We start from the raw sequence: 19,560 nt of genomic DNA, 5'->3' as shown, positions 1-19,560 counted from the left end.
AAGCCGAAAAAAGGTTTACATGTGACTTTTATTTATTAAGGTTCTGAGAATAAATTTTAAAAGGTAAAGTAATCAGGAGAACTGATTATTGAATAACCTTACAAAAAGAAAAAAAAATTTCCAGTATCTTCTACTACAACATCTCACCTAAAATTCATCTGTTCCTCTTTGGAAGAACATAAATAGCAAATGAAGCCAAGAAAGAGTCAAAAGAAAGCTAGTTGTTTTCGATCAACTTGTGTGTTCTTCAATCCTTTCCGCAACATCTTCAAGGAAGAAGAGAGTGCAAATATATCAACACAACGATAAATGGGAAAGCAACAAGATGATGAATTTACATAGAGGTGCAGCTTTGATGAACAGTTTTGAGTATTTGCTGGAAAAGGAAAGCTCTTCAAAGTTGTTTACCTTTTATATCTCTTTTTAGAACCACATGGACAAAGTGCATTGCGGCTGATCTGCCCACTTTTGGCTAAGTTTGATCTCGCCAGATCCATTGGTGTTGACCCCATCATTTTTTGCAGCTTCAATAGACCAATATATCAATTTAGTGTCATCATAAACAGCTTAATGGATGCAAGACAAAGGACAACAGTGAACCAACAGGTAACAAACTGTCTAAATGTAAACGAAAATATTAACAATACCAACATAGTTCAAGATGACTCCTCTTAATAATCACTGACCATCAAATCTAACCAAGAATGCAAAACAACCAAGTTACAAACCAGCTCGTGTTTATAATAGAGGCACTCTTGAGCCGGGAATCAGTTCGGTGTAGAAACTTAATGTTGGTTATGAGGATGATCAAAACGAAGAAGAGGGTGTCAATGCACAATCTCATAAGCTCTAAACACTATTCTAAGTCTAAGAAACGAGAAACGTGACCACACAGTCATGCAAATTGCCCCATACAAAGGAACTTGTGGAGCTAAAAAGCATATGGGTATAAATAGTCAGAAGAACACCTCTCCCATATTCTTTGGTAACGGTTTGCCTCCTTCTTTCAACTCTGCCATCTTCTTGTGAGCTTGCCTGGCCCAAGTAAACTTGGCCAGCGTATTCTCCACATCTGTTATCGTGCATTTGCAATGTTTAGCCGCATCTTGCTTTTGACTCGCTTGAAGATTCTACACATCAAGAAACCTAGTGCCACAGTCAAGACATTGACTAACATACCAAAAAAACAAAAAAAAAAAAAAAACTTGTTTTCACTGATTTTGCAAACTCTTACCAAGTCATGTGTATATGATAGAAACGATAGATACATAGCTGGACTCTAGTATGCTAAGAAAGAAACCAACCTCTCCTGTAGCATCAAGAGCTCCAAGATACCTAATAACAGCTTCTTGTTTCTCAAATGCATCTGAAAAAGTGGCCTCGCTGCTTCGACCCACAATGTACTGCTTGAATTTCCCTAACCTTCTAGCATTCTTCAATTCATCAGCAAATCCTAAATTCAATTTCAATCCAAAGAGAAAAGCTTTGATGAGTATATCAATCTATCCACCATTACAGTCACATTTCTCAGATAACTCAATCACATACACACATATCCATGTAAGACTTACGGAGAAGAGTAAAAGCTTCAACGGGTAGATTTGATTCTTCCAAAGGAGTATCCTTATTCCCGGTAAAAACGCCTTTGATCGAATCCATCCATCCATTAAGCGGCGCCGTGGAGGTAATCGATCGGTGCTGCGACGGAATTAGAGCACCACCGGTGATGCGAGATAGCGAATATGCGGAAAACGATGAAGAAGAAATTGGTTCAGGTCTTAGCCTGAAAATATACTTGAGAGCTCTCGAAGACCACATTTTCCGCCCAAAATTGACGCCTTTGGAAACTAATTTATGAAGAATTAGGGTTTTAGGGTTTTTTCTCAGGTGGTAGAGGAAGAAGAAGTAAGAAAATGGATCCCGTTGTTCTTCACCGTGTCGGAATCCAAAACCCTGACCCCAAAACGCAGCGTTTAAAAGATCGGAGATAATAATTCATTTTTTATTACAAAAAAAATCAGAATAAAAATGTGAAATTCCTAAGAAAGTAATAAGTGAGTAAAGTCCAAATAGAAAAAAAATCTAAATGTCATAAATATAAATATGATGAGATTTTCTTCTATAAGAGAAAATCTACTACCAAATGTAAATAGAAATCTAAATAACAAATAGAGAATCTATTTATCATAATTTATGTCGTTTTGTTTTTTCTTCAACCGAAGTTAAATATATATATATATATAATGGTATCCGAAAATTGCAAACTACAAAGCAGGAAGAAAAAAAAATCAGAAACTAAGAATGAAGAACTCTTCGATTCTCTTCGTACTAATTGTTGTTTTGTTTTCTTTTAATTGTTTGATATATCAATTTGATAAAATTTCTCTGAAAAATCTTTGATTGTTCTTTAAGATGAAATATGTAAAATAAATTTGTAATATTTTTGTTTTGATGAATGAATAAGGAAACAAGAAGATGGTAGGAGAAGCAAAGAAGTGCGAGAAGACGTGGAATTGTGAAGGAGAAGACAAATGCAGAGAAAAGTGCAAGACTTTGTACAATGGAGATGGAATCTGTGATTTGTACACTGCTCCTTTGGTTCCTAAGCAATGTTTCTGCCACTATGATTGCTAATTAATTAAGCTCTCTCTATGCAATTATAATGTTCCTTGTTATTATGCACCCTTAATCCGTGTGATTAAAATAATAATTAATCCTCTCTCTTTTCCGGAGTATAAGGAGTTTAAAATATTAAAAAGTTATTTATATAAATATAAAAAGTGACACAATACAAATATAAAAAGTGATAAAATGTCAATATAAAGTACAAATATAAATCTAAAACAGACTATATATAAGCGTTTTAATGCTAAAAATATGTTTTAAAACTAAAAGCAAAGGTTTTGAATTTTTACTTATTTTGGTTTAAATGCTAAACTAAAGTAGAAATTTGAAACACAAGTATTATATATAAAAAAAAAGAGAGATAAATGCAAATATAATAAATATAAAGTTTTTAAAAACGATAAAGTACAAATTAAATATTTTCCTATAAATATAGTCGAATTTGGTAACTGCAAACTACATCTTAGAAGAAACAAATTTAGTTGAAGCCTCTCAAAAACATTCACAAATCCGAGAAATAATGAAAAACTCTTCTCTTTTATTCATACTAATTGTCGTTATTTCTTCTTCAGGTAAATTTTTTTTTTAATCGTTGTTTGATATACTAATTTTGATCATTTAATCTACCATATATAGTGGGATCAATATCTTGTTGTGGATCCTTGGTCGGAATTGAGAAAAAACAATAAAACTGAGATAAATATTAAAAAAAGTTCCACTTCTTAACCAGAGGTGGTGGGCTAGTGGTTCTAGTCTGGTGGAGAGTGGTCATGTTGGTCTAGGTCAGGGATTGATTCTCCTCAGACGTAGAATTGCTCAACTTTATCTTTTTGGCCACATGGGTATGAGTCCATTGTTTACGGTCCATTTGAAAACCTAGAAAGACCCTACCCGTGAGACACCTTCTCCCCAGGATTGGTCCTACACCCCTTCATAGGTCTGGGGATTTACCATAAGTTATCAAAAAAAAAGTTCCACTTCTTTTACATTGATAAACTCGTGTTTGTGTTATTTTTTTTTATTTTTTGGTCAACTTGTTTGTGTTATTATTTAGAGAAGTTGTCTTTCTTTTCTTTTTCTTTTGATAAATAGAAAACGGCAAAATGATAGGAGAAGCAAAAAAGTGTAGTAATTCATGGATTTGTGAAGGAGACGAGAAATGCAAAGAGAAGTGCATGGCTGACTACAAAGGCAATGGAACATGTTATTACCCATCTCCTCCTTCAAAACAACATCCTGAGTTTTCTTATCCTACATGCTGGTGTGGGTTTCAGTGTTAAGCTCGATCTCTCTATCCAAAACTATTGTTATCTTTAATCCATTGAATCTATATATTAATCATCAATACATAACTTAAATAATTTCTCTTATTTTTCTTTTATCATTTATTTCTTTTATACATTTAAGATCGATTATAAGAGTTCAGACGATGAAGAAGAAACTGGAGTTGGAATCACAGATTCTTTGGTTGCTAAGCAATGTTTTTGCCTATATGATCATTGCTAAGCTCTCCATACAATAATAATGTTTCTTTTGTTATGGATGGATAATATTAATGGTAGACTCTTTTACCGTCAATGGCATGATTAAAGAATAATTTTTTATTAACCCTCAATGTCGTTTTCTGTGGCTTCACAGACAATTTTTTTTACTCTTTTCTTTTACGTCCCTTTATTTTTCTGTTTAAAATTTTGATTATAATCATATAACGAATCAAAAGAGTGTAGAATTGTTCACATACACAAATTGACAACTCTCTCTCAATAAAGCAAATCGAAGATATGACTTCAAATAGAGTCTACGTCAAAAAAAAAAATTGTATTATTACTACTATTTAAATTAAGGAATATGCTCATTTGCATGTAAAATACGATATAATTAACCAATGGACAAAAAACGATATACTCACCGAAGTATAATAGTCCTTCAAAAAGTCAAAGTTCCACCAACCAAAAAACACATGGAGATTATTGATCTCTCAAGAGTTACCCTCCGGCCCTTTGAACTAATGGACGCTCACGATTTCCTGAGATGGGCCGGCGATGATCGAGTGACCGGAAATCTCCGTTGGCCGGCTTTTACATCGGAGGAGGAAGCTTTGACCTTTATTCGAGACGTCTGTGTGCCACATCCATGGCGGCGTTCCATATGCATCGATGACCGTTCTATCGGATTCATCTCAATCTTCCCTGAGACCGGTGATAATAGGTACAGTGATTTCTAGCTGTTGAATTTTTCTCTAAACCTCGTTATCTTTTTAATATATGATTTTATTTATAGCATATGATATGATGTTAGTCCAAAATCCAAATGAATTGAGTGTTGTCAATTTAGTGATGTGTAAATCGTATAATTGTAAAGAAAAAAATAAACTACTATATACATAGGAAAAACATATAAGATCACGTTTTTATCTCTCTGCTAGTAACTTTATTTCGAGTCCACTTAATTATTTAAAAAAAGTTTTAGATTTTCTATATTAAAAGTAATCATTGCTATTACTCAATATATTTAGAAATTAAAATTTATATGTTTTGTATACTTTTTAATTTTCAAGATTCAAAGCGCATATTGGGTATGGATTATCTCACGAGTATTGGGGAAAGGGAATAACAACGAGGGCAGTGTCAGTTGCAGTATCACAAGTGTTCAATGACCTGCCTCATGTTTTGAGGCTTCAAGCTTTTGTTCAAACTCAAAGGGTTTCGAAGAGAGGGTTTGCTCAGGAAGTACACTTATCTCAAAGGTCAAACCTATGATGTGTTTGTTTATAGGTCAAATCTATGATGTGTTTGTTTATAGTCTCTTGTCCTCTGATCTTCTTCCTCTTCCACAATCCTCTAGCCAAGTTGTCTAGTACTAGTAACATTGTTGTAGATTCTTTGTCAAAAATGGTTGTACACAGAGACTTATACATATATTAGATAGAAAACAAGCAAAAAAGCAATAGAATGTCAAAGGACAGTCCACCTTAGAGGCTAGAGATTGGGGATCAGGCATCAACTGAAATCGTTAAGTTCATGAAAGTGTAAATGTCAAACCGAAATCTCTGCACTTTTTCATCAAACCGAACCGAGTCAGGTAGTGTAAAAGCCTCAGTGAATTGGCAAATTCTCTGCTTCATGTCTGACCGATTCGAACAGTGAAGTCGATAAGTACCGTTCCCCGCCGCTGGGGAAAATCACCTGAAAGACCAGACAGTTACCGATTCATTTTTGCTAAAACCTCAGTGAATTGGCAAATTATCTGCTACACGTTATGATTCTGTTCTTCCACTTACAACTATGAGTTTCCCGGCGTTTTCTGGCCGCTTTGCCACCTTTATCGCAGCAGCTGCAGCAGCTCCGGAAGATATTCCCACCTGCCAGACGATAACATTGATCAGAAATGTTGTTTTTATGGCTTAAACCAACACACCGATTGAATCAGTGATTCTACCAGTAATCCTTCTTTCAAGGCAAGAAGTTTGGCTGTTTCAATTGCTTCCACACTTGTCACCTGAAAAAACGAATTGGAGATTACAAACATCTCAGTTTGATTTCTTTGACATCTCATCGCGTTTACCAATACAACACCGGTAAAATCTCAGCTACATTACTTGAATGAGTTCATCAAGAACGCTGAAATCCAAATTGTCTGGGATGATTCCTGCCCCAATACCTTGGATCAAATGTGTACCTAGAAACCGGAAACCAGTAGCAGGGTTTTATGGTATGTGATCAAGAAAGAGATTTAGCAGCAAGAAACTCCACGAATGATGTTTGCTTTAGAGATTTAGGTATTTAGATCAAGATTTAAAATCTTATATGCACGAGAGAAACAAACTCACCCGGTTTGCCTCCACTGATTACCGCACTTTCTGTAGGTTCCACACCGTAAACCTGTTGATAACAGAAGTGCTTGAAAAGCCAAATATATAACTAATGTGTTTTTCATGATATAGTTCGACTTCGATATAAGTTTCTACCTTAAAGTCTTTATTCTTCTCCTTGAGGAATCTTCCTGATCCGGAAAGCGTTCCACCAGTCCCAACACCTGCAACCAATATGTCTACTTCCCCTGCAGAGTCTCTCCATATCTCTGGACCCGTGGTTCGATAATGAGTCTGCAGAAGAATCAATTTAGATTGATAAAAGAAGATACACAGAGCTAAAAAGAGAAGACGAGCAAATATAAATGTGAAACGAGAGTCCATACTTCCGGGTTTGAAGGATTTTTGAACTGTTCTAGCATGATACTATCTGGAGTTTTGCTACATATCTCTTCAGCTTTGTCGATTATTCCTTGAACGCCTTTACTAGGATCTGTGAGGTGAACTTCTGCACCTAATGCTAAAAGAATGATTTTTCTCTCAAGGCTCATTGTTGAAGGCATTGTGAGGACCACTTTGTAACCTTTAGCTGCCCCGATGAAGGCTAAACCAATCCCGGTGTTACCAGAAGTAGCCTCAATCAGTGTGCTCTGAGTAAAACCACCAGGATTCAAGTTTCAGTTTGATACTAATGGCAAAAAAGAGAAACGGATGTATGATTTAATTCACTCTACCTTCCCGGGGGTAATCAATCCCTTGTCTTCTGCATCTTTAATCATACCGTAAGCAATTCTAGCAAGCGAAAGATCATTCAAAGAACCAAGGTATTTCTCAGAAAAGACACAAAAGAACATATATTGCTTGGAGCAAACAAGAGATATAGAGAGAGAGGTTTCTAGAATATATACCGCTCCTTGACACTAGAGCAAGGCTCCATCATTTCAAGCTTAGCTGCAATACGGGCTACACAACCATCCACAATGTTATTCAGATATACCATTGGGGTGTTACCTATCAACTGTCACAGAATGCAAACACACACCAAGGAAACTAAGTACATTACTTGAGCTAAGAAACTAAAACTAAGTTTATTCCAATGAAGCAATTGACTAAAAAGGAAAATTGAAAGATTGATATTACTTGAGTTGCATCATCCTTGATAGAACACCGGTCCTCCTCCATGCTAAGGGTCTTTGAAATTCCAGCAAAATCCCTCCCAGTTTGGGTTCTGAAGATCACAAGAAAATCAAAAGATTTAAGACACAATCTGCATGCAATGTCCCTAATAATATTGTCAACCATAAAACATTTCAGAAACCAAAGACTTGAGATCCGAGATTGTAAAGTGAAACCAAGACCATGATTTAAGTTCAAACTCGAGTATAAATCAGAGAACAAACAAAATTCGAACAGCAGAAAACATGAGTACCAAACTAAATATAAGATGTAACAATGAAACAAGTGAGTATATCAGTGATGAGTGATACAAAGTATTCGTGTTCAAACATGAGCTGAAATCGAACCTGAGGAGGCGAAATTATTAAGGAAACAATAGAACAGTTCAAAAGATACAAACCCAGAAACTTAAAGAGCTTACCAGTACCAGATCCAATCGGTGAAGAAAAAAAGAGTGTTCTCAAAGAGAGAGAACTGTTCTTCAAAATTAGCGATAAGATTTTATAAAGTGTAATATTTGCATATATACACACCATGACACAAATATACACTCATTATTTCATTTATAAACAAATTCATGTATCTTCAAAAGTTGTTTTGTTAGATCATGTATCTACAAATTTCATAATTCTTAACAAACCTACCTAACTAACATTCTTTGCCTCGTCACGTGGACAAGCTTCTCCGTTCTTCAATCTTGAAATTGTTTTGTTTATACGTTTCTTTAACTTTTTTTACTTAATCAGGAAATAAATATTCTTATGACTATGAGCACTAGCAAAAGAAATCAGTTCTTGAGTCCTTGTCATAAAAGCACTTTTGTCTTTGACAAAGGACAAAAAAAAATAAACCATTGATTCTATTTTTCAAAAACATAAGTTTTAAGTATCTAAATAATCAATATGAATATATGATAAAGAAAGTGGTTAAAGTTTAATACACTTCAATAACAGCATTCGACCAAGAAATAAACATGTTATTACAGTTTTTATTAAACAGAGAAAGATTAGCACACAATTTAGAATTATTCATTTTTTTCTTTTTGAGAGAATAAACAGCTAGAAGTCTGTTTGTTTGTTATTGAACAAATGATTTTCCGAAAAAAAAACTATAATCTAATACAAAGGTTATACACAAACCCCCCCCCCCCCCACCTATGATTCATCCCTATTGACAAATAATTTAAAGATAAGAAAAAAAAAAAATCAAAACCTAGAGAAAGATCACAATACCTTAGCAATTTTTAACTTAAAAAAGATTCAAATCTCATACTATACTCACCCACACACCAGAAGGTTAACTCAGAGATATCAAATATCAACCTAACTGGTTATTTCTTGTCTTATTCTTCTTGCTCTTCATCATACACCACTCGGCATCGTCTTTAACTCGTTCAATGTTGTTCTAATTTGCTCTTGAACCAATTCTAATCTCCTTGAATACACTTCCAGCTCCAGAATCTGTTGTTTCCTCCACCGCTCATCTGCCACCGCCTTGTTTCCTCCTCCTTCTACACCAAAACCGAAATTGAGCGGCCGTGTAAACATGGGGCTTAGCGAGCCAAAGCCATGACCACCACCACCACCTGGAAACCCTCCTCCCATTGCAGCCATCATCATACTTGTTGTCCCATTCATCATCTCCTTGATCACAGGAGAGACGCAGTTTTTCACAGTCTCTTCAATCAAAACCCCGAGATTTCCTCCAATACCAACAGCAGCTGCGGTTTCGTTGAGGTTAACATTGCTAGCTGCATTTGGTATCTGCCCATCAGATGGAGTGATGATGGGTTTATTGTCTTCCTCAATCTTCCCAATCCTTGATCGTGATCGTTTTCTCGACACGCTACTGCTACTCATTGTCAATTTCTTCTCGACTCCGTTTTCGGAATCGAGCTCCAGAGAAGGATTAGAGCTAGGGCTGTTAAAGGTTGAGTAGTTACCATTGGTGTTATGATGGTTATTGGTTTCTTCGAAATCCATTACATTATTGTCTTCAAACCCTATGATTTTCCCAGTTTGGTTCCAGATTTTCCTAGAAATCTCGAAAGTAGACTGATCATGAGGGCTCTTGAAGAATACCTCTTTACCAGAGCTGATCTTGCTCATCACATTCCGGTACTTCTTCTTCAATCTTCGAAGCTTCTCCACCAGCTGGTTCTTGTTGAAATCCAGCTGAAGTTTCGACTTTATCTGCTCATAAAACGGCGCCGTATCCGGCGGATGCGAGCTGCTACCACGGTGCGTCGTCATGTAATCGAGAAAACCACGAAGAAGCTCGATCTCGTCTTCATCCGTCCACAGCCTCTGGAACAGGCGTCTAGAATCATCGATCGGAGGTCTCTGGTGAACGATCTCCGTCATACGGTGCCATTTCGGATCGGAATCAACGGGAATCACAGAGACAGGGACGGCGGATCCAGCCGGAAGAGCAACAGTCACGGCGCCTGTAGAGGAAGTCGCCGTCGGCTTCCTGGAAACAACCGCAGTCGCCGAGATCGTAGAAACCATGGCGAGTGACGGAGAATTGAGATCTTCCTCTTCGGGATCGTCGTCTTCAGCTTCGGCTTCGTTCGCTTCCGGCATAACAACATCATCGTTGTCACGCAAATCCTCGTCAGTATCAGATTCTCCTCCGTCTCCTACACCTCCTTCCTCCGGATCCGGCGATTCCAGAGAGAAATCAGCGTGGCGGTGATCCGATGTCATCTCCACCGTAACAAATGAACGGAGAACAATACGAGATCAGCTACGGTGAGATGAAGAATAGACCAAGAAGAAGAACCAGATCCAGATTGGAGAGAAGGTGGTGTGTTCACGAGGATTGTGATTGGGTTGGGTGGTAGGGGCATGAGATTCTTCGACCCAACCAAGGCTAGTTTTGGTATTTCCAAACTTAACGTTTAAGACTAGGCAAAGTGGTCACCCACTACTTACACACACGCGCTTCCTTATTTGCGGATTGGTTGAGCCGTGACGTCTCTCGGTCCCAACCACACTCGGTAACTAATAGCGTTTCCTAAACGCGGTTATTTGGTAGAGCGTTTTCGTTAACGCGATTTTGACTTCTCTCAATCAAAAACAACAGAAAAGTACAAAAAATAGTGTTTTGACTTCTCTCAATCAAACTGATACTTAGTCATCGTATTTGCAAGCTAAATGATATGAGCTAACCAAATGGACCTTAAGAAGTTTGTTATAATTACTTTCATATTCCATGACTACGATCTAAGTTACAAGGTCATTGTGTGTGAGTAAATTAATTAGACAAGAGACTCACGTTTACAATTAAACGCAGCTGCACAAGCCACAACCAATCAATTTCTAATCACCTAGAATGTAAGAAGTACGAACATGGAAACTGCTTTCATCTGCAGCGAATGGGAATGGTGGAAACAGACAAGAGAGAGTTTAAATAGATGTATTGAACAAAACCTTAGATCATATGTTCCTCTAAATTTAAAACATAAATCGACTGGAACAAAATAAGCGAAAATCTGAGATTTCAGTAAACATGTCTAGTTTGAGAAACGATCTAACAGCAGATAAATAACATAAAAGGTGATTGATTATGGAGAACAAGAACCCACAAGATAAAGATTCCCTCTTCAGGATCTCACTTCTTCTTGGGATCACCAGCCTTTGTCTGCAAACATTGAACAAACAAGATTCGCAAGGATTCAGGCACAATAAAAAAAAAAAAAGTAAAAGCAAGAGAGCAAACATTTCGTAACCAGTAGTCTCACCTTCTTAACACCACGGATTTTCTTCGCCCTGTTCTTCCTTTCCTTAATTTGTTTCCTTGACTTCTCAATCTTAGTGTCAAGTCCATTCTGCCAATCGCATAGACAAAGCATTTTTAAGTATAACAATGCAGAGCCATGTACATACAATAAAGTGTGAAACATATCACATAGCTTATAATTTTCAGACGAACTGTAATAAGCAAGAGTACTGATGGTAATCAAATAGAGATAGGACTTTTTTAAGACGGGACATTGTGAGCAGCAATATAAACAAGAATGGAAAGAGCATGTACCCTGATAAGTCTGTATTTGGGTTCAAACTTCTTGGCGCTCTCAACAGTATCATAGATCAAACCAAAGCCGGATGATTTACCACCTCCAAAGTGGGTTCTGAATTTGAAAACAAAGATAGCATTTGGGTCCTTCACCTCGTACATCCTTGCTAGCTTCTCCTTCAGCTCAGCCTATAAGCAAAATTAAAAACCAATTCTCCCGTTAGAACCTCTCACAATCGACCAGAACTCGAAATAGATGAAGGTAACAAAGGCACTGAGAGTAAAGAACAAACCTTTGAAACATTGGCTCTTCCAGGGTGAAGAACATCAATAACCTACATTCAACAATCCACCATAACTTAGAAATCCAATCCAAAATCTGAAATGGAACTAATTGCGCCAGATCAACACTATACATGAGATAAACACTATATATGAATAACATTTGGTCATAAATCTGAGAACCTGACCTAAAACGTCAAACCCAATAAAAATTCACGAAACGCTTAAGAATTATATCTACAAGGCCATTAAAACTAAACCCTAGAAGAACGAGAACGATATGCGAATAGAGAAATAGACAAGAGTTGAAACAATGGAACTCACGAACTGCTTCCTGGAGAGAAGTCTGTTGGTCATAAATTTCCTGGTTCGGATGGTGACCGCCTTTTCAGCCATTTTTGCGATTTCTCAAGGATTAAAGTGAAAGATCTCTGCAAGCTTGAGTGTTTTCGTCCGCTCGGGTAAAGGAAAGAGACGCCGAAAGCAAGTCGGGGAGCTTTTATATAGTTGAAGGTTATTAGGGTTTCTTTAGTATTCTCTTTTTTATGGGCCTAAACGTTTTTTACTTGGGCTTACTAAATCCTGGCCGTTTGGAGGAGTTTCAGGTTTTAATAATAAACGGAGCCCATTGGGCCTAAATATTTATAGCCTAGTGTCACAAACAATTGTCGTTGGACATTGGTTAAGTACTTATATATTTTAAGTCAATATTTTCTGTACATACTACAAAACTGGGGTTGATTCAACGTTACGAATTCAGCAATTTTGAATTAGAATTAACCAATGTCAAAACTCTTAGAATAAATGACAGTTTAACTTTATATATACTTGTGTTCAGTTGATTAACCTGCAACTTTTGGGAAAATTAGAAAAACAAAAGCGGCTATTTTGTTCGTTTTTGCTTTGGTGTTTTACACCTACACCGTACTAATCATTTTTTTGTCTTGTCAACGGTGTTACTTTACTATTTAATAAGTAAGAATTGTGTGCTGGAACTGGGACTAATGCAAAGAAAGATTGTGAAACTTTTGGGAAGAAGAGTAAATATTTAAACTTATACTAATTAATTAGCCAGTAGCCACACACCCACGAGTGTGTTAAAATGAGTTGGCTTCCACCGCAAAAGATCATTTGAAGGTTGTACTCAGATTTCGACCATTCGCTGGAACATAAATTTAAGATCCACAGATATATATATTCGTTAATTATTAGTTGCTGGTGGTGATGACCCTCTTGCATTATATTCATAATAATGGATGGACACACTTTTGTAATATATTTATAAAGTAATAAGGAAAATCTTGAGGGAAAAGATTTAGGACCGACAAGAAAATGAATGGTGGGAAGATTTGAGAAGAATGGTTGGCACTGAAGAAGTGGAGTTGGGTACGAAAAGAGTACGTTGATCTGTACATTCAATACCACATGCATGTCATCAATTAACGACCATTTACGATTTTGCTTTCTTAGACTTATATTATATCTACTATAAGATCAAATGATATCAATTATTATTAATGGGTCAACATAATTCAATTCTTCATATGTCCCTACTAGCTACCATTTTTCATTATCTTTTTTTTGTTTTAGTTCCATTGAATTTTCTTGACGCGTATAACATAAATTTTCGAGTTTGAGTTTGAATTTGGACAGGGTATATAATACATCATTCCCATGTTACAAATATATACCAGGTTAAATACTATATATAGAGAACTTTTCTAAAAAATTTTACAAATATAAATGATAGTTTTTGGTGAATTAGTATGGCGGTTGTTAAAAAAAAATAAACATATTCACATTGGATTCACTAGTCTTTTTTCCTAAGTTGTTGGATTAATAGCATATAATGATATACAAATATATATATATATATATATATATGTGTGTGTTCAATATAAGTAATTTATCATCAGCTTTATCTGAAAAATACTTTTCTTTTCTTGTGATTTGTATGGAAAAGTCGTAAGAAACCTTAAAGTGATCTGAAACCACTTATTTACACAAATAATTAAATAATATCCACAAGGACCAAAACAACCACAATGATCATCTTACGTTTCATCAAAGATTTGATCATTTACCTATCTAGATCTCCAAGGTACACTATCTGGATCTGAGCTTCGGACATTATAGTAGAAAATTACTTATAACTTGTAATATAATATATATATTGGCTTACGGCTTACCACATCAAATCACCCGTGATTGTAAAAAAATTTAGATGCGTGTGATATTTTTATTTTTCCATTTTGGTGTATGATTTGTATATACAAAATTCAACAAAGATGGGTGGATAATAATATTTTTGTCATAAAGCTTGAGATGATATTTTCTGTCACTATTTGAAGAATCGTTTTCTAGTATATGGAGAAAAAAGAAGGTCATATTGAAAATGTCCAACCATTTCCTATAATAATCACATAGTAACGACAAACCAACCATGTTAAATATTATACAATATATGTTTCCAAAATTTGATGAAAAATAAATACAAAGGCATGTGGATGAACCCAAATTTCTAGTTGATTGGTCGGCAATGGAACATGGCGTTGTGCTGCTGTGGGGTTACTCTTATAATTGACTATTTTTTTTCCTTTTTGTCATTTTTATTTTTCTCCTACAATTTCACTTTACATTATCCAAAATGTCTTAAGAAAATTGTAGACACGAATTCTTTTTTTTTTTTTGGTTTTTCTTTATTAAAGTTATTATTGTACTTTTGAGTAATTTTAATGTCCGAAGTTATTCCGAAACTGGTTTGCTTACTTCACATCTCTCAATAATTTGCTTTCATTATTGTTTGTCATCAATTATTGTCATTTGCTAGCATAGTTATGTCAATGCTGAAAAGATTTAAAACAACTTGCTCGAAACGAAATTTCCAAGTAATCAGTATTAAAAAAAAAACTTATAACTCTTATTATTGTATTTTGAAGTTTGACATACTAGATTCTCGAGTAGATCGAAGGGTAGTATTGTACAAATAACCCCCAAAAGAATTGAAGTGGATCTCTTAAGTATACTTGTGTGTTGTTACACTCTAAAAGTCCTTATAATAGCAAACAAATATGTATACATGAAGAAACCACAAAGTGATCAAGAATCAATGGCATCAACAGGAAGTGAAGTTGTTCTTTTAAGACACTTTGGTACCAATCTTCCTCCAAACATCTCTTTCACCGTATCTTCTTCTCTTCCCAACCCCGAACCCGAACCCAAGAACCCGTCTTTCGGAGAAATTTCCACCTCTTCTCCGGATTCCGGCCACCGGGTTTTTAATTGCTCATCCTGAATATCTCTGAGCTCAATTTGGCATTTGGCTTTAAGCCATCTCAACTCTTGTTGGACCTGATTTTCGGTTTTCTCGGATAGCTCATCGCAGTATTTAAATGGCATAAACGAGAACGACTCAGAACCCGATAGATGGTTTATCGCGTTACCTGCCTCGCAAGAATACATGTTTTCGGGGTTTTCGTATAGTACCTCCTCTTCCTCTTCTTCTTCGGAATGGTTATTGCCTGAATCTATCGAGCTTAGCTCGCGGCTTTCTTGCTGTTGCTGCAGCTTCCAAAGCTCTCTAAGACGAACCTCGGTTTCTCTGATCGTGATCTCTTCAAACCGGCCATGAGTCTCGCCGCACCCGTTTCTGCAGCATTGTATCACATTTGCCCCAGGATTGGTTCTCAGGAAATCCATCACCGAGCCCATTGAGGTGCGGTTTGATACGCAGTTGTTGCAAATGCTCGCAGCATTTGCCACCGCCGCAGCCGCAAGACATTCTTCGAATTCAGGTCCCGGTCTCCAACTGGGTACAAGAGAAGATATCTCACCGTCAATCATGTTAGCGATTTTTGTCACTCCATGATCGTCCATGTCCAGTTCCGCTACCATCTCTGTTGCAACGCTCAATGCAGTGTCTGTCTCGATGTCAAATGGGAAGTAAATGTTTCGGACACGTCCTGCAACAAACGTTCCATGAATAAAATGAAAGAAAGTTTCAAGTCTTTTATGATCAGAAACAGAGGAACTTTTGAACCGAGAACATCTAAACTTTTATACTTAAGAACCGAAAAAAAAACTATCAACTTTGGAACTCAAAGAAACTGCATTTTTAACTCTTGTTCATAGGTTATGGAACAAGGAAAAGATTAAGAGAATATTAATACCTTCTTTGTCGGCGATCCTAAGACGCAAGAACAAGCCACCATCATCTCTTCTCTTCCCTTTGATAGTTATGTCAACATTACCAGATTTCTTTTCTTCTTCTTGATCATCATCGTTTCGAGATTCAAAGAGCTCGATTCCGTGAGTCTCCTCTGTCTCAGCTGGATTATACGCCCATCCGTTCTGATACTCGTGTTGACTATTATAACCATTTGAGTACTGACGATTCAAAGAGCTACTATTTGACGGGTAATTGCCATTTGAGTACTGACGATTCAAAGAGCTACTATTCGACGGGTAATTGTAGTAGTCAGGAAGATGGTGCGGCTGCCTATAGAGTGGACCGACTGAATCATCCATATCAAGTGATCTTAAATCAAATTCACCATCGTCTATTCGGAGAAAAGGGTCATCTAGTAACTCACGAGCAGAGACTCTAAGCGATACGGTGGCCAAGCATTTCTCAATGAAACATTTAACCTCGGGGTCTTTCACCTTGTACAATGCATCCGGTTTCTTGCCCTGAAACCGAATTTTTAGCTCAAAAATCATGGCCTTTGGAAACAGAAAGAGATGAAGCTTTTTTATCTTAGTGTTTTAGTAATCGGAGAGTCTCACCGACATAACTTTCTTGTAGATCTGAGCAGGGTGAGTACACTCACTGTACGGGTAATCAAACGTAACCATTTCCAAAATGCACATACCGAATGAGTATATATCAACCAATTCGTTATACGCCTCTTCGTAAACTTCAGGTGCCATGAACTCAGGAGTCCCTAACAAAAGATCAAAACTTTCTACAATCAGAAACAAAGAAACTCAGCTAAAAGGCAGAAAGGATTGGATTTAGATTTGCATATACCAACGCAGTGAGCAGCATGGGACTTTCTTAAAATGGCAGCGAGGCCAAGATCTCCAATCTTGACTTCTCCTTGATTCCCGTTAACGAAAATGTTGTCACATTTGAGATCCCTGTGGATCACAGGAGGATCATGGCTATGAAGATAATGTAAGCCTCTCAAGATTTGCCTACACCAATGCTTCATCGCTCTTATGTTCACTCTCTTATGCCTGAGTCTATATCTGTATCCATAGATTTAGTAAAAAATGAAGTTATCATCAAAGATAAACTAAAACCAAAGACAGACAAGTTAGTTCACAAGAGAATCTTACTGTCTTAAGGTGCCAGAAGTGAACAATTCAGTGACGAAATTGATATTCCTATTGGCGGTATCAACCCAAGACGTGTAGAATTTCATTATGTTCTTATGTTTAAGAGTCTTGAGAAGATGAATCTCACAGTAAAGCCTCTCAAGATCCTCAGGGCTTTGTAAAAAATCGTAGAGCTTCACTTGGTTCCATGCTACTTCTATGCCTTCATATTCATCAAATGCTCTGTAACTACAAATCAAAAGAAAGAAGATTAATAATGTGTGTGTATGATCAAAGAAGGTTTTTTGTTTTGTTTGCAGAATCTGAATTGGGTATAAGTCAAAGCAATAAAGAGATCCAAAAAAGGCAAAGTTGTTGTTGTTGGAAATTTCTCTTGTGGGGAATTAATGATCAAACTACAAGTGATTCAATTAAGCAGAAAAACAAAAAAGCTCAACTTTTTTATTTCCTCTTTAACAGGATTAGATTCAATCATGAATCAAACACAAACACACACACAAAAACCCAAAAATCGAAAGGAAATATTTGTTGGATCACAAATGGGTTTTGATTGGGAAAACAAAAAGTTTCAAACTTTATGAAGAAAGATCAACAGATTAAGCTTAAATCATCACCAGATCCAGAAAAGAAAAAGCTGCAAAATTTTGAGAGAAACATAAGCAGAAAAGAAGAGAAGCGAGAGATTCTTACACAGTCTTTGAAGCTCCTTTACCCAGAACTTCATTGTACTGCAAACAACAAGAACAAGAACAATGAACTCAACAAAAGATCACACAAAATAATTGAGATTTGAATTTGATAGGAGGAAACATTACTCTTCCATATCTTCCGGTAGGATCAACTTCAACAAACTCAGAGTAATCTGGTTCAAGATAACTCAGATTGTTCATCTCTTTCTCTCTTAATTAGTAGGAACAAAAAGAAATCCCAAAAGGAAGATTAAGAATAAATATATAATAGATCTACCAATAAACTTGTCTCTTTTAATAAATGGGAGAGAGCTTGGGTTTCTTCTTATAGCAATTTCTTCATAATCATACTATTTTTGTTCTTCTCTGACATAAGGAGTTGAAACTCATGTAGTAGATAAGAACAGTATCTCTATTTACTCTCATTATTACATTCTCATAAATACTCAAGACTCTATAGAGAGAGAGAAAGAGGAGATTTTGAGTTTAGAAGACAGAGAAGCCAAGCTTTCTTCAATGGAAGTTTTTTTTTTTTTGTGACAGAGAAATACAAGCACCTCGTGAGAGAAGACAAAGACGGTGTGCGTTTCTTGAGGGAACGGTGGTCCAAAAATGGGATATTAAATTAAACAAAAATATCAATCCTTCATATTTTTTCTTCTTCAACTTTTTTTTCTCTTCTCAAACTAACTATAGAACTCTAAATATAATACCAACGGATTCTACTTTATACGGTATATAATTAGTGTCCTCTATTCAACGAAGAAGCTTTATTTCTGTGGATAATTTAATTGATGAATTAATTATGGTTACTACTTTATGGAACATTTTAAAACTAGCTCAATAATAAAATTATTTATTTATTTATTGGAAATTATTCAGTGGTATTAACAATTGTTCCGTGGAATAATAGAACAGTAACTCTTTTAAAAAAAGTTTAGTAACCGGAATACTTGAAAATTATGATTGCTTAATTTTTGTTATTATTCTATACAAATTCACAAGTGAGATTGTGAGAAACAAAATTGTTACTATTACTTTACCTTTCTTTTGGGTCGATATTATTTTTGTTTGTTATACATAAAGATGCTTGTAAATACTAAATACTAGTATAATATATATTCCATCAGCCGACGAAATATTATTGTTGTAAAGTTTTTGGTTAAAACAATGTTTTTCTTTTTTTGGTTGAACCTACCAAAATAATGAATCTCATCGAGACAACGTGCCAAAAATGTTCTTCCTACCGGCTAAACTGTGTATGCTGCCATTTAAAGTAAGAAATTAACAAATTACTATCTACAAGAACCATAATGTTATGAAAATGTAGTTGATGTTATCAAGTTTTCATTTCAATTTGAATTTAGAACAATCAATATTCAAAACTAATTATCTTTCAAATAAATTGTTAACTCAATTAGATGAATATTGAGGTTGCCGCATGTGGATGTGATCGTCTGATCAGTTCTCAGCTATCTTAGAAAAGGGAATAGAAAGGTTCTCTCGTACGTATCTTTGAGTGATGGGAATTAATGATAGGACTGTTCCAAACGTTTATACCATTGTGCGATTGCAATTCTATTAGCGTATGGCTATATGTCATCATCATTTCAACTA

At 35.9% G+C, this 19,560-nt stretch overlaps 7 protein-coding genes and 1 pseudogene across 10 annotated transcripts; 3 read left to right on the top strand and 5 right to left on the bottom strand.

Moving 5' to 3' along the window:
- Positions 1-12: 12 nt before the first annotated feature.
- LOC9320547 (protein translocase subunit SecA) lies at positions 13-2,094 on the bottom strand. The gene is made up of 5 exons (XM_002882340.2): positions 1,572-2,094; positions 1,305-1,453; positions 969-1,130; positions 409-524; positions 13-266 (listed from the first exon to the last, which is right to left on the bottom strand). Exons 1-5 carry the CDS (start codon positions 1,816-1,818, stop codon positions 248-250), a joined length of 693 nt encoding a protein of 230 aa, XP_002882386.1. The 5' UTR covers positions 1,819-2,094; the 3' UTR covers positions 13-247.
- LOC9320546 (putative defensin-like protein 184) lies at positions 1,914-2,744 on the top strand. Its single transcript, XM_021030869.1, has 2 exons — positions 1,914-1,971; positions 2,465-2,744. Exons 1-2 carry the CDS (start codon positions 1,914-1,916, stop codon positions 2,632-2,634), a joined length of 228 nt encoding a protein of 75 aa, XP_020886528.1. The 3' UTR covers positions 2,635-2,744.
- A 324-nt stretch (positions 2,745-3,068) lies between these two features.
- Positions 3,069-4,283, top strand: LOC9320545 (putative defensin-like protein 188). The gene is made up of 2 exons (XM_002884433.2): positions 3,069-3,197; positions 3,718-4,283. The coding sequence occupies exons 1-2, from the start codon at positions 3,146-3,148 to the stop codon at positions 3,903-3,905; spliced, it is 240 nt and encodes a 79-aa protein (XP_002884479.1). The 5' UTR covers positions 3,069-3,145; the 3' UTR covers positions 3,906-4,283.
- Positions 4,284-4,343: 60 nt separating this feature from the next.
- Positions 4,344-5,412, top strand: LOC9318453 (annotated as a pseudogene).
- A 70-nt stretch (positions 5,413-5,482) lies between these two features.
- LOC9318452 (bifunctional L-3-cyanoalanine synthase/cysteine synthase D1) lies at positions 5,483-8,355 on the bottom strand. 4 transcript variants are annotated; one of them, XR_002333194.1, is made up of 12 exons: positions 8,257-8,355; positions 7,577-7,664; positions 7,345-7,454; positions 7,171-7,228; positions 6,823-7,086; positions 6,593-6,730; positions 6,455-6,506; positions 6,224-6,303; positions 6,064-6,123; positions 5,906-5,986; positions 5,670-5,810; positions 5,483-5,624 (listed from the first exon to the last, which is right to left on the bottom strand). XR_002333194.1 is itself a non-coding variant. In XM_021030775.1 (11 exons), the coding sequence occupies exons 1-11, from the start codon at positions 8,265-8,267 to the stop codon at positions 5,721-5,723; spliced, it is 1,032 nt and encodes a 343-aa protein (XP_020886434.1). In that variant the 5' UTR covers positions 8,268-8,354; the 3' UTR covers positions 5,483-5,720. The 4 variants fall into 4 exon arrangements, 3 of the variants coding, with proteins under 3 accessions (XP_020886434.1, XP_020886435.1, XP_002882385.1); XM_021030775.1 differs by having other exon boundaries at positions 5,483-5,810; positions 8,257-8,354; XM_021030776.1 differs by lacking the exon at positions 8,257-8,355 and adding an exon at positions 8,040-8,167 and having other exon boundaries at positions 5,518-5,810.
- A 212-nt stretch (positions 8,356-8,567) lies between these two features.
- On the bottom strand, positions 8,568-10,667 carry LOC9318451 (probable transcription factor At3g04930). Its single transcript, XM_002882338.2, has one exon. The coding sequence runs from the start codon at positions 10,318-10,320 to the stop codon at positions 8,974-8,976; it is 1,347 nt and encodes a 448-aa protein (XP_002882384.1). The 5' UTR covers positions 10,321-10,667; the 3' UTR covers positions 8,568-8,973.
- A 348-nt stretch (positions 10,668-11,015) lies between these two features.
- LOC9318450 (40S ribosomal protein S24-1) lies at positions 11,016-12,459 on the bottom strand. The gene is made up of 5 exons (XM_002882337.2): positions 12,239-12,459; positions 11,926-11,967; positions 11,651-11,821; positions 11,358-11,444; positions 11,016-11,257 (listed from the first exon to the last, which is right to left on the bottom strand). The coding sequence occupies exons 1-5, from the start codon at positions 12,308-12,310 to the stop codon at positions 11,228-11,230; spliced, it is 402 nt and encodes a 133-aa protein (XP_002882383.1). The 5' UTR covers positions 12,311-12,459; the 3' UTR covers positions 11,016-11,227.
- Positions 12,460-14,814: 2,355 nt separating this feature from the next.
- Positions 14,815-18,613, bottom strand: LOC9318449 (serine/threonine-protein kinase WNK1). The gene is made up of 7 exons (XM_002882336.2): positions 18,070-18,613; positions 17,945-17,982; positions 17,255-17,482; positions 16,944-17,164; positions 16,700-16,857; positions 16,084-16,603; positions 14,815-15,876 (listed from the first exon to the last, which is right to left on the bottom strand). The coding sequence occupies exons 1-7, from the start codon at positions 18,142-18,144 to the stop codon at positions 15,014-15,016; spliced, it is 2,103 nt and encodes a 700-aa protein (XP_002882382.1). The 5' UTR covers positions 18,145-18,613; the 3' UTR covers positions 14,815-15,013.
- Between the last annotated feature and the right edge of the window lie 947 nt (positions 18,614-19,560).

This window comes from Arabidopsis lyrata, assembly GCF_000004255.2.
Source record: "Arabidopsis lyrata subsp. lyrata unplaced genomic scaffold ARALYscaffold_3, whole genome shotgun sequence".
Classification (NCBI taxonomy): domain Eukaryota; kingdom Viridiplantae; phylum Streptophyta; class Magnoliopsida; order Brassicales; family Brassicaceae; genus Arabidopsis; species Arabidopsis lyrata.
Note: the sequence above shows the minus strand (reverse complement) of the source record. Positions and strands in the feature narration are given on the sequence as shown.

Bases quoted from the DNA above. Each gene is read 5' to 3' on its own strand.
- LOC9320546 (XM_021030869.1), top strand. From the start codon at position 1,914: ATGGATCCCGTTGTTCTTCACCGTGTCGGAATCCAAAACCCTGACCCC. The intron at 1,972-2,464 runs GTTTAAAAGATC...TGAATGAATAAG, and splicing joins CCCTGACCCCAAAACGCAGC to GAAACAAGAAGATGGTAGGA.
- LOC9318450 (XM_002882337.2), bottom strand. From the start codon at position 12,310: ATGGCTGAAAAGGCGGTCACCATCCGAACCAGGAAATTTATGACCAAC. The intron at 11,968-12,238 runs GTGAGTTCCATT...TGTTGAATGTAG, and splicing joins TTCTCTCCAGGAAGCAGTTC to GTTATTGATGTTCTTCACCC. The intron at 11,445-11,650 runs GTACATGCTCTT...TGCGATTGGCAG, and splicing joins CCAAATACAGACTTATCAGG to AATGGACTTGACACTAAGAT.
- LOC9320545 (XM_002884433.2), top strand. From the start codon at position 3,146: ATGAAAAACTCTTCTCTTTTATTCATACTAATTGTCGTTATTTCTTCT. The intron at 3,198-3,717 runs GTAAATTTTTTT...TTTGATAAATAG, and splicing joins TGTCGTTATTTCTTCTTCAG to AAAACGGCAAAATGATAGGA.
- LOC9318449 (XM_002882336.2), bottom strand. From the start codon at position 18,144: ATGAACAATCTGAGTTATCTTGAACCAGATTACTCTGAGTTTGTTGAA. The intron at 17,165-17,254 runs GTAAGATTCTCT...CTATGGATACAG, and splicing joins ACTTCTGGCACCTTAAGACA to ATATAGACTCAGGCATAAGA. The intron at 16,604-16,699 runs GTGAGACTCTCC...ATTCGGTTTCAG, and splicing joins TCTACAAGAAAGTTATGTCG to GGCAAGAAACCGGATGCATT.
- LOC9318452 (XM_021030775.1), bottom strand. The intron at 6,304-6,454 runs GTGAGTTTGTTT...TCCGGTTTCTAG, and splicing joins AATCAGTGGAGGCAAACCGG to GTACACATTTGATCCAAGGT. The intron at 5,987-6,063 runs GTAGAATCACTG...ATCGTCTGGCAG, and splicing joins CCTTGAAAGAAGGATTACTG to GTGGGAATATCTTCCGGAGC.
- LOC9320547 (XM_002882340.2), bottom strand. From the start codon at position 1,818: ATGTGGTCTTCGAGAGCTCTCAAGTATATTTTCAGGCTAAGACCTGAA. The intron at 1,131-1,304 runs GTTGGTTTCTTT...CTTGATGTGTAG, and splicing joins CTCTTGATGCTACAGGAGAG to AATCTTCAAGCGAGTCAAAA. The intron at 525-968 runs GTGTTCTTCTGA...GGTCTATTGAAG, and splicing joins TACCAAAGAATATGGGAGAG to CTGCAAAAAATGATGGGGTC.
- LOC9318451 (XM_002882338.2), bottom strand. From the start codon at position 10,320: ATGACATCGGATCACCGCCACGCTGATTTCTCTCTGGAATCGCCGGAT.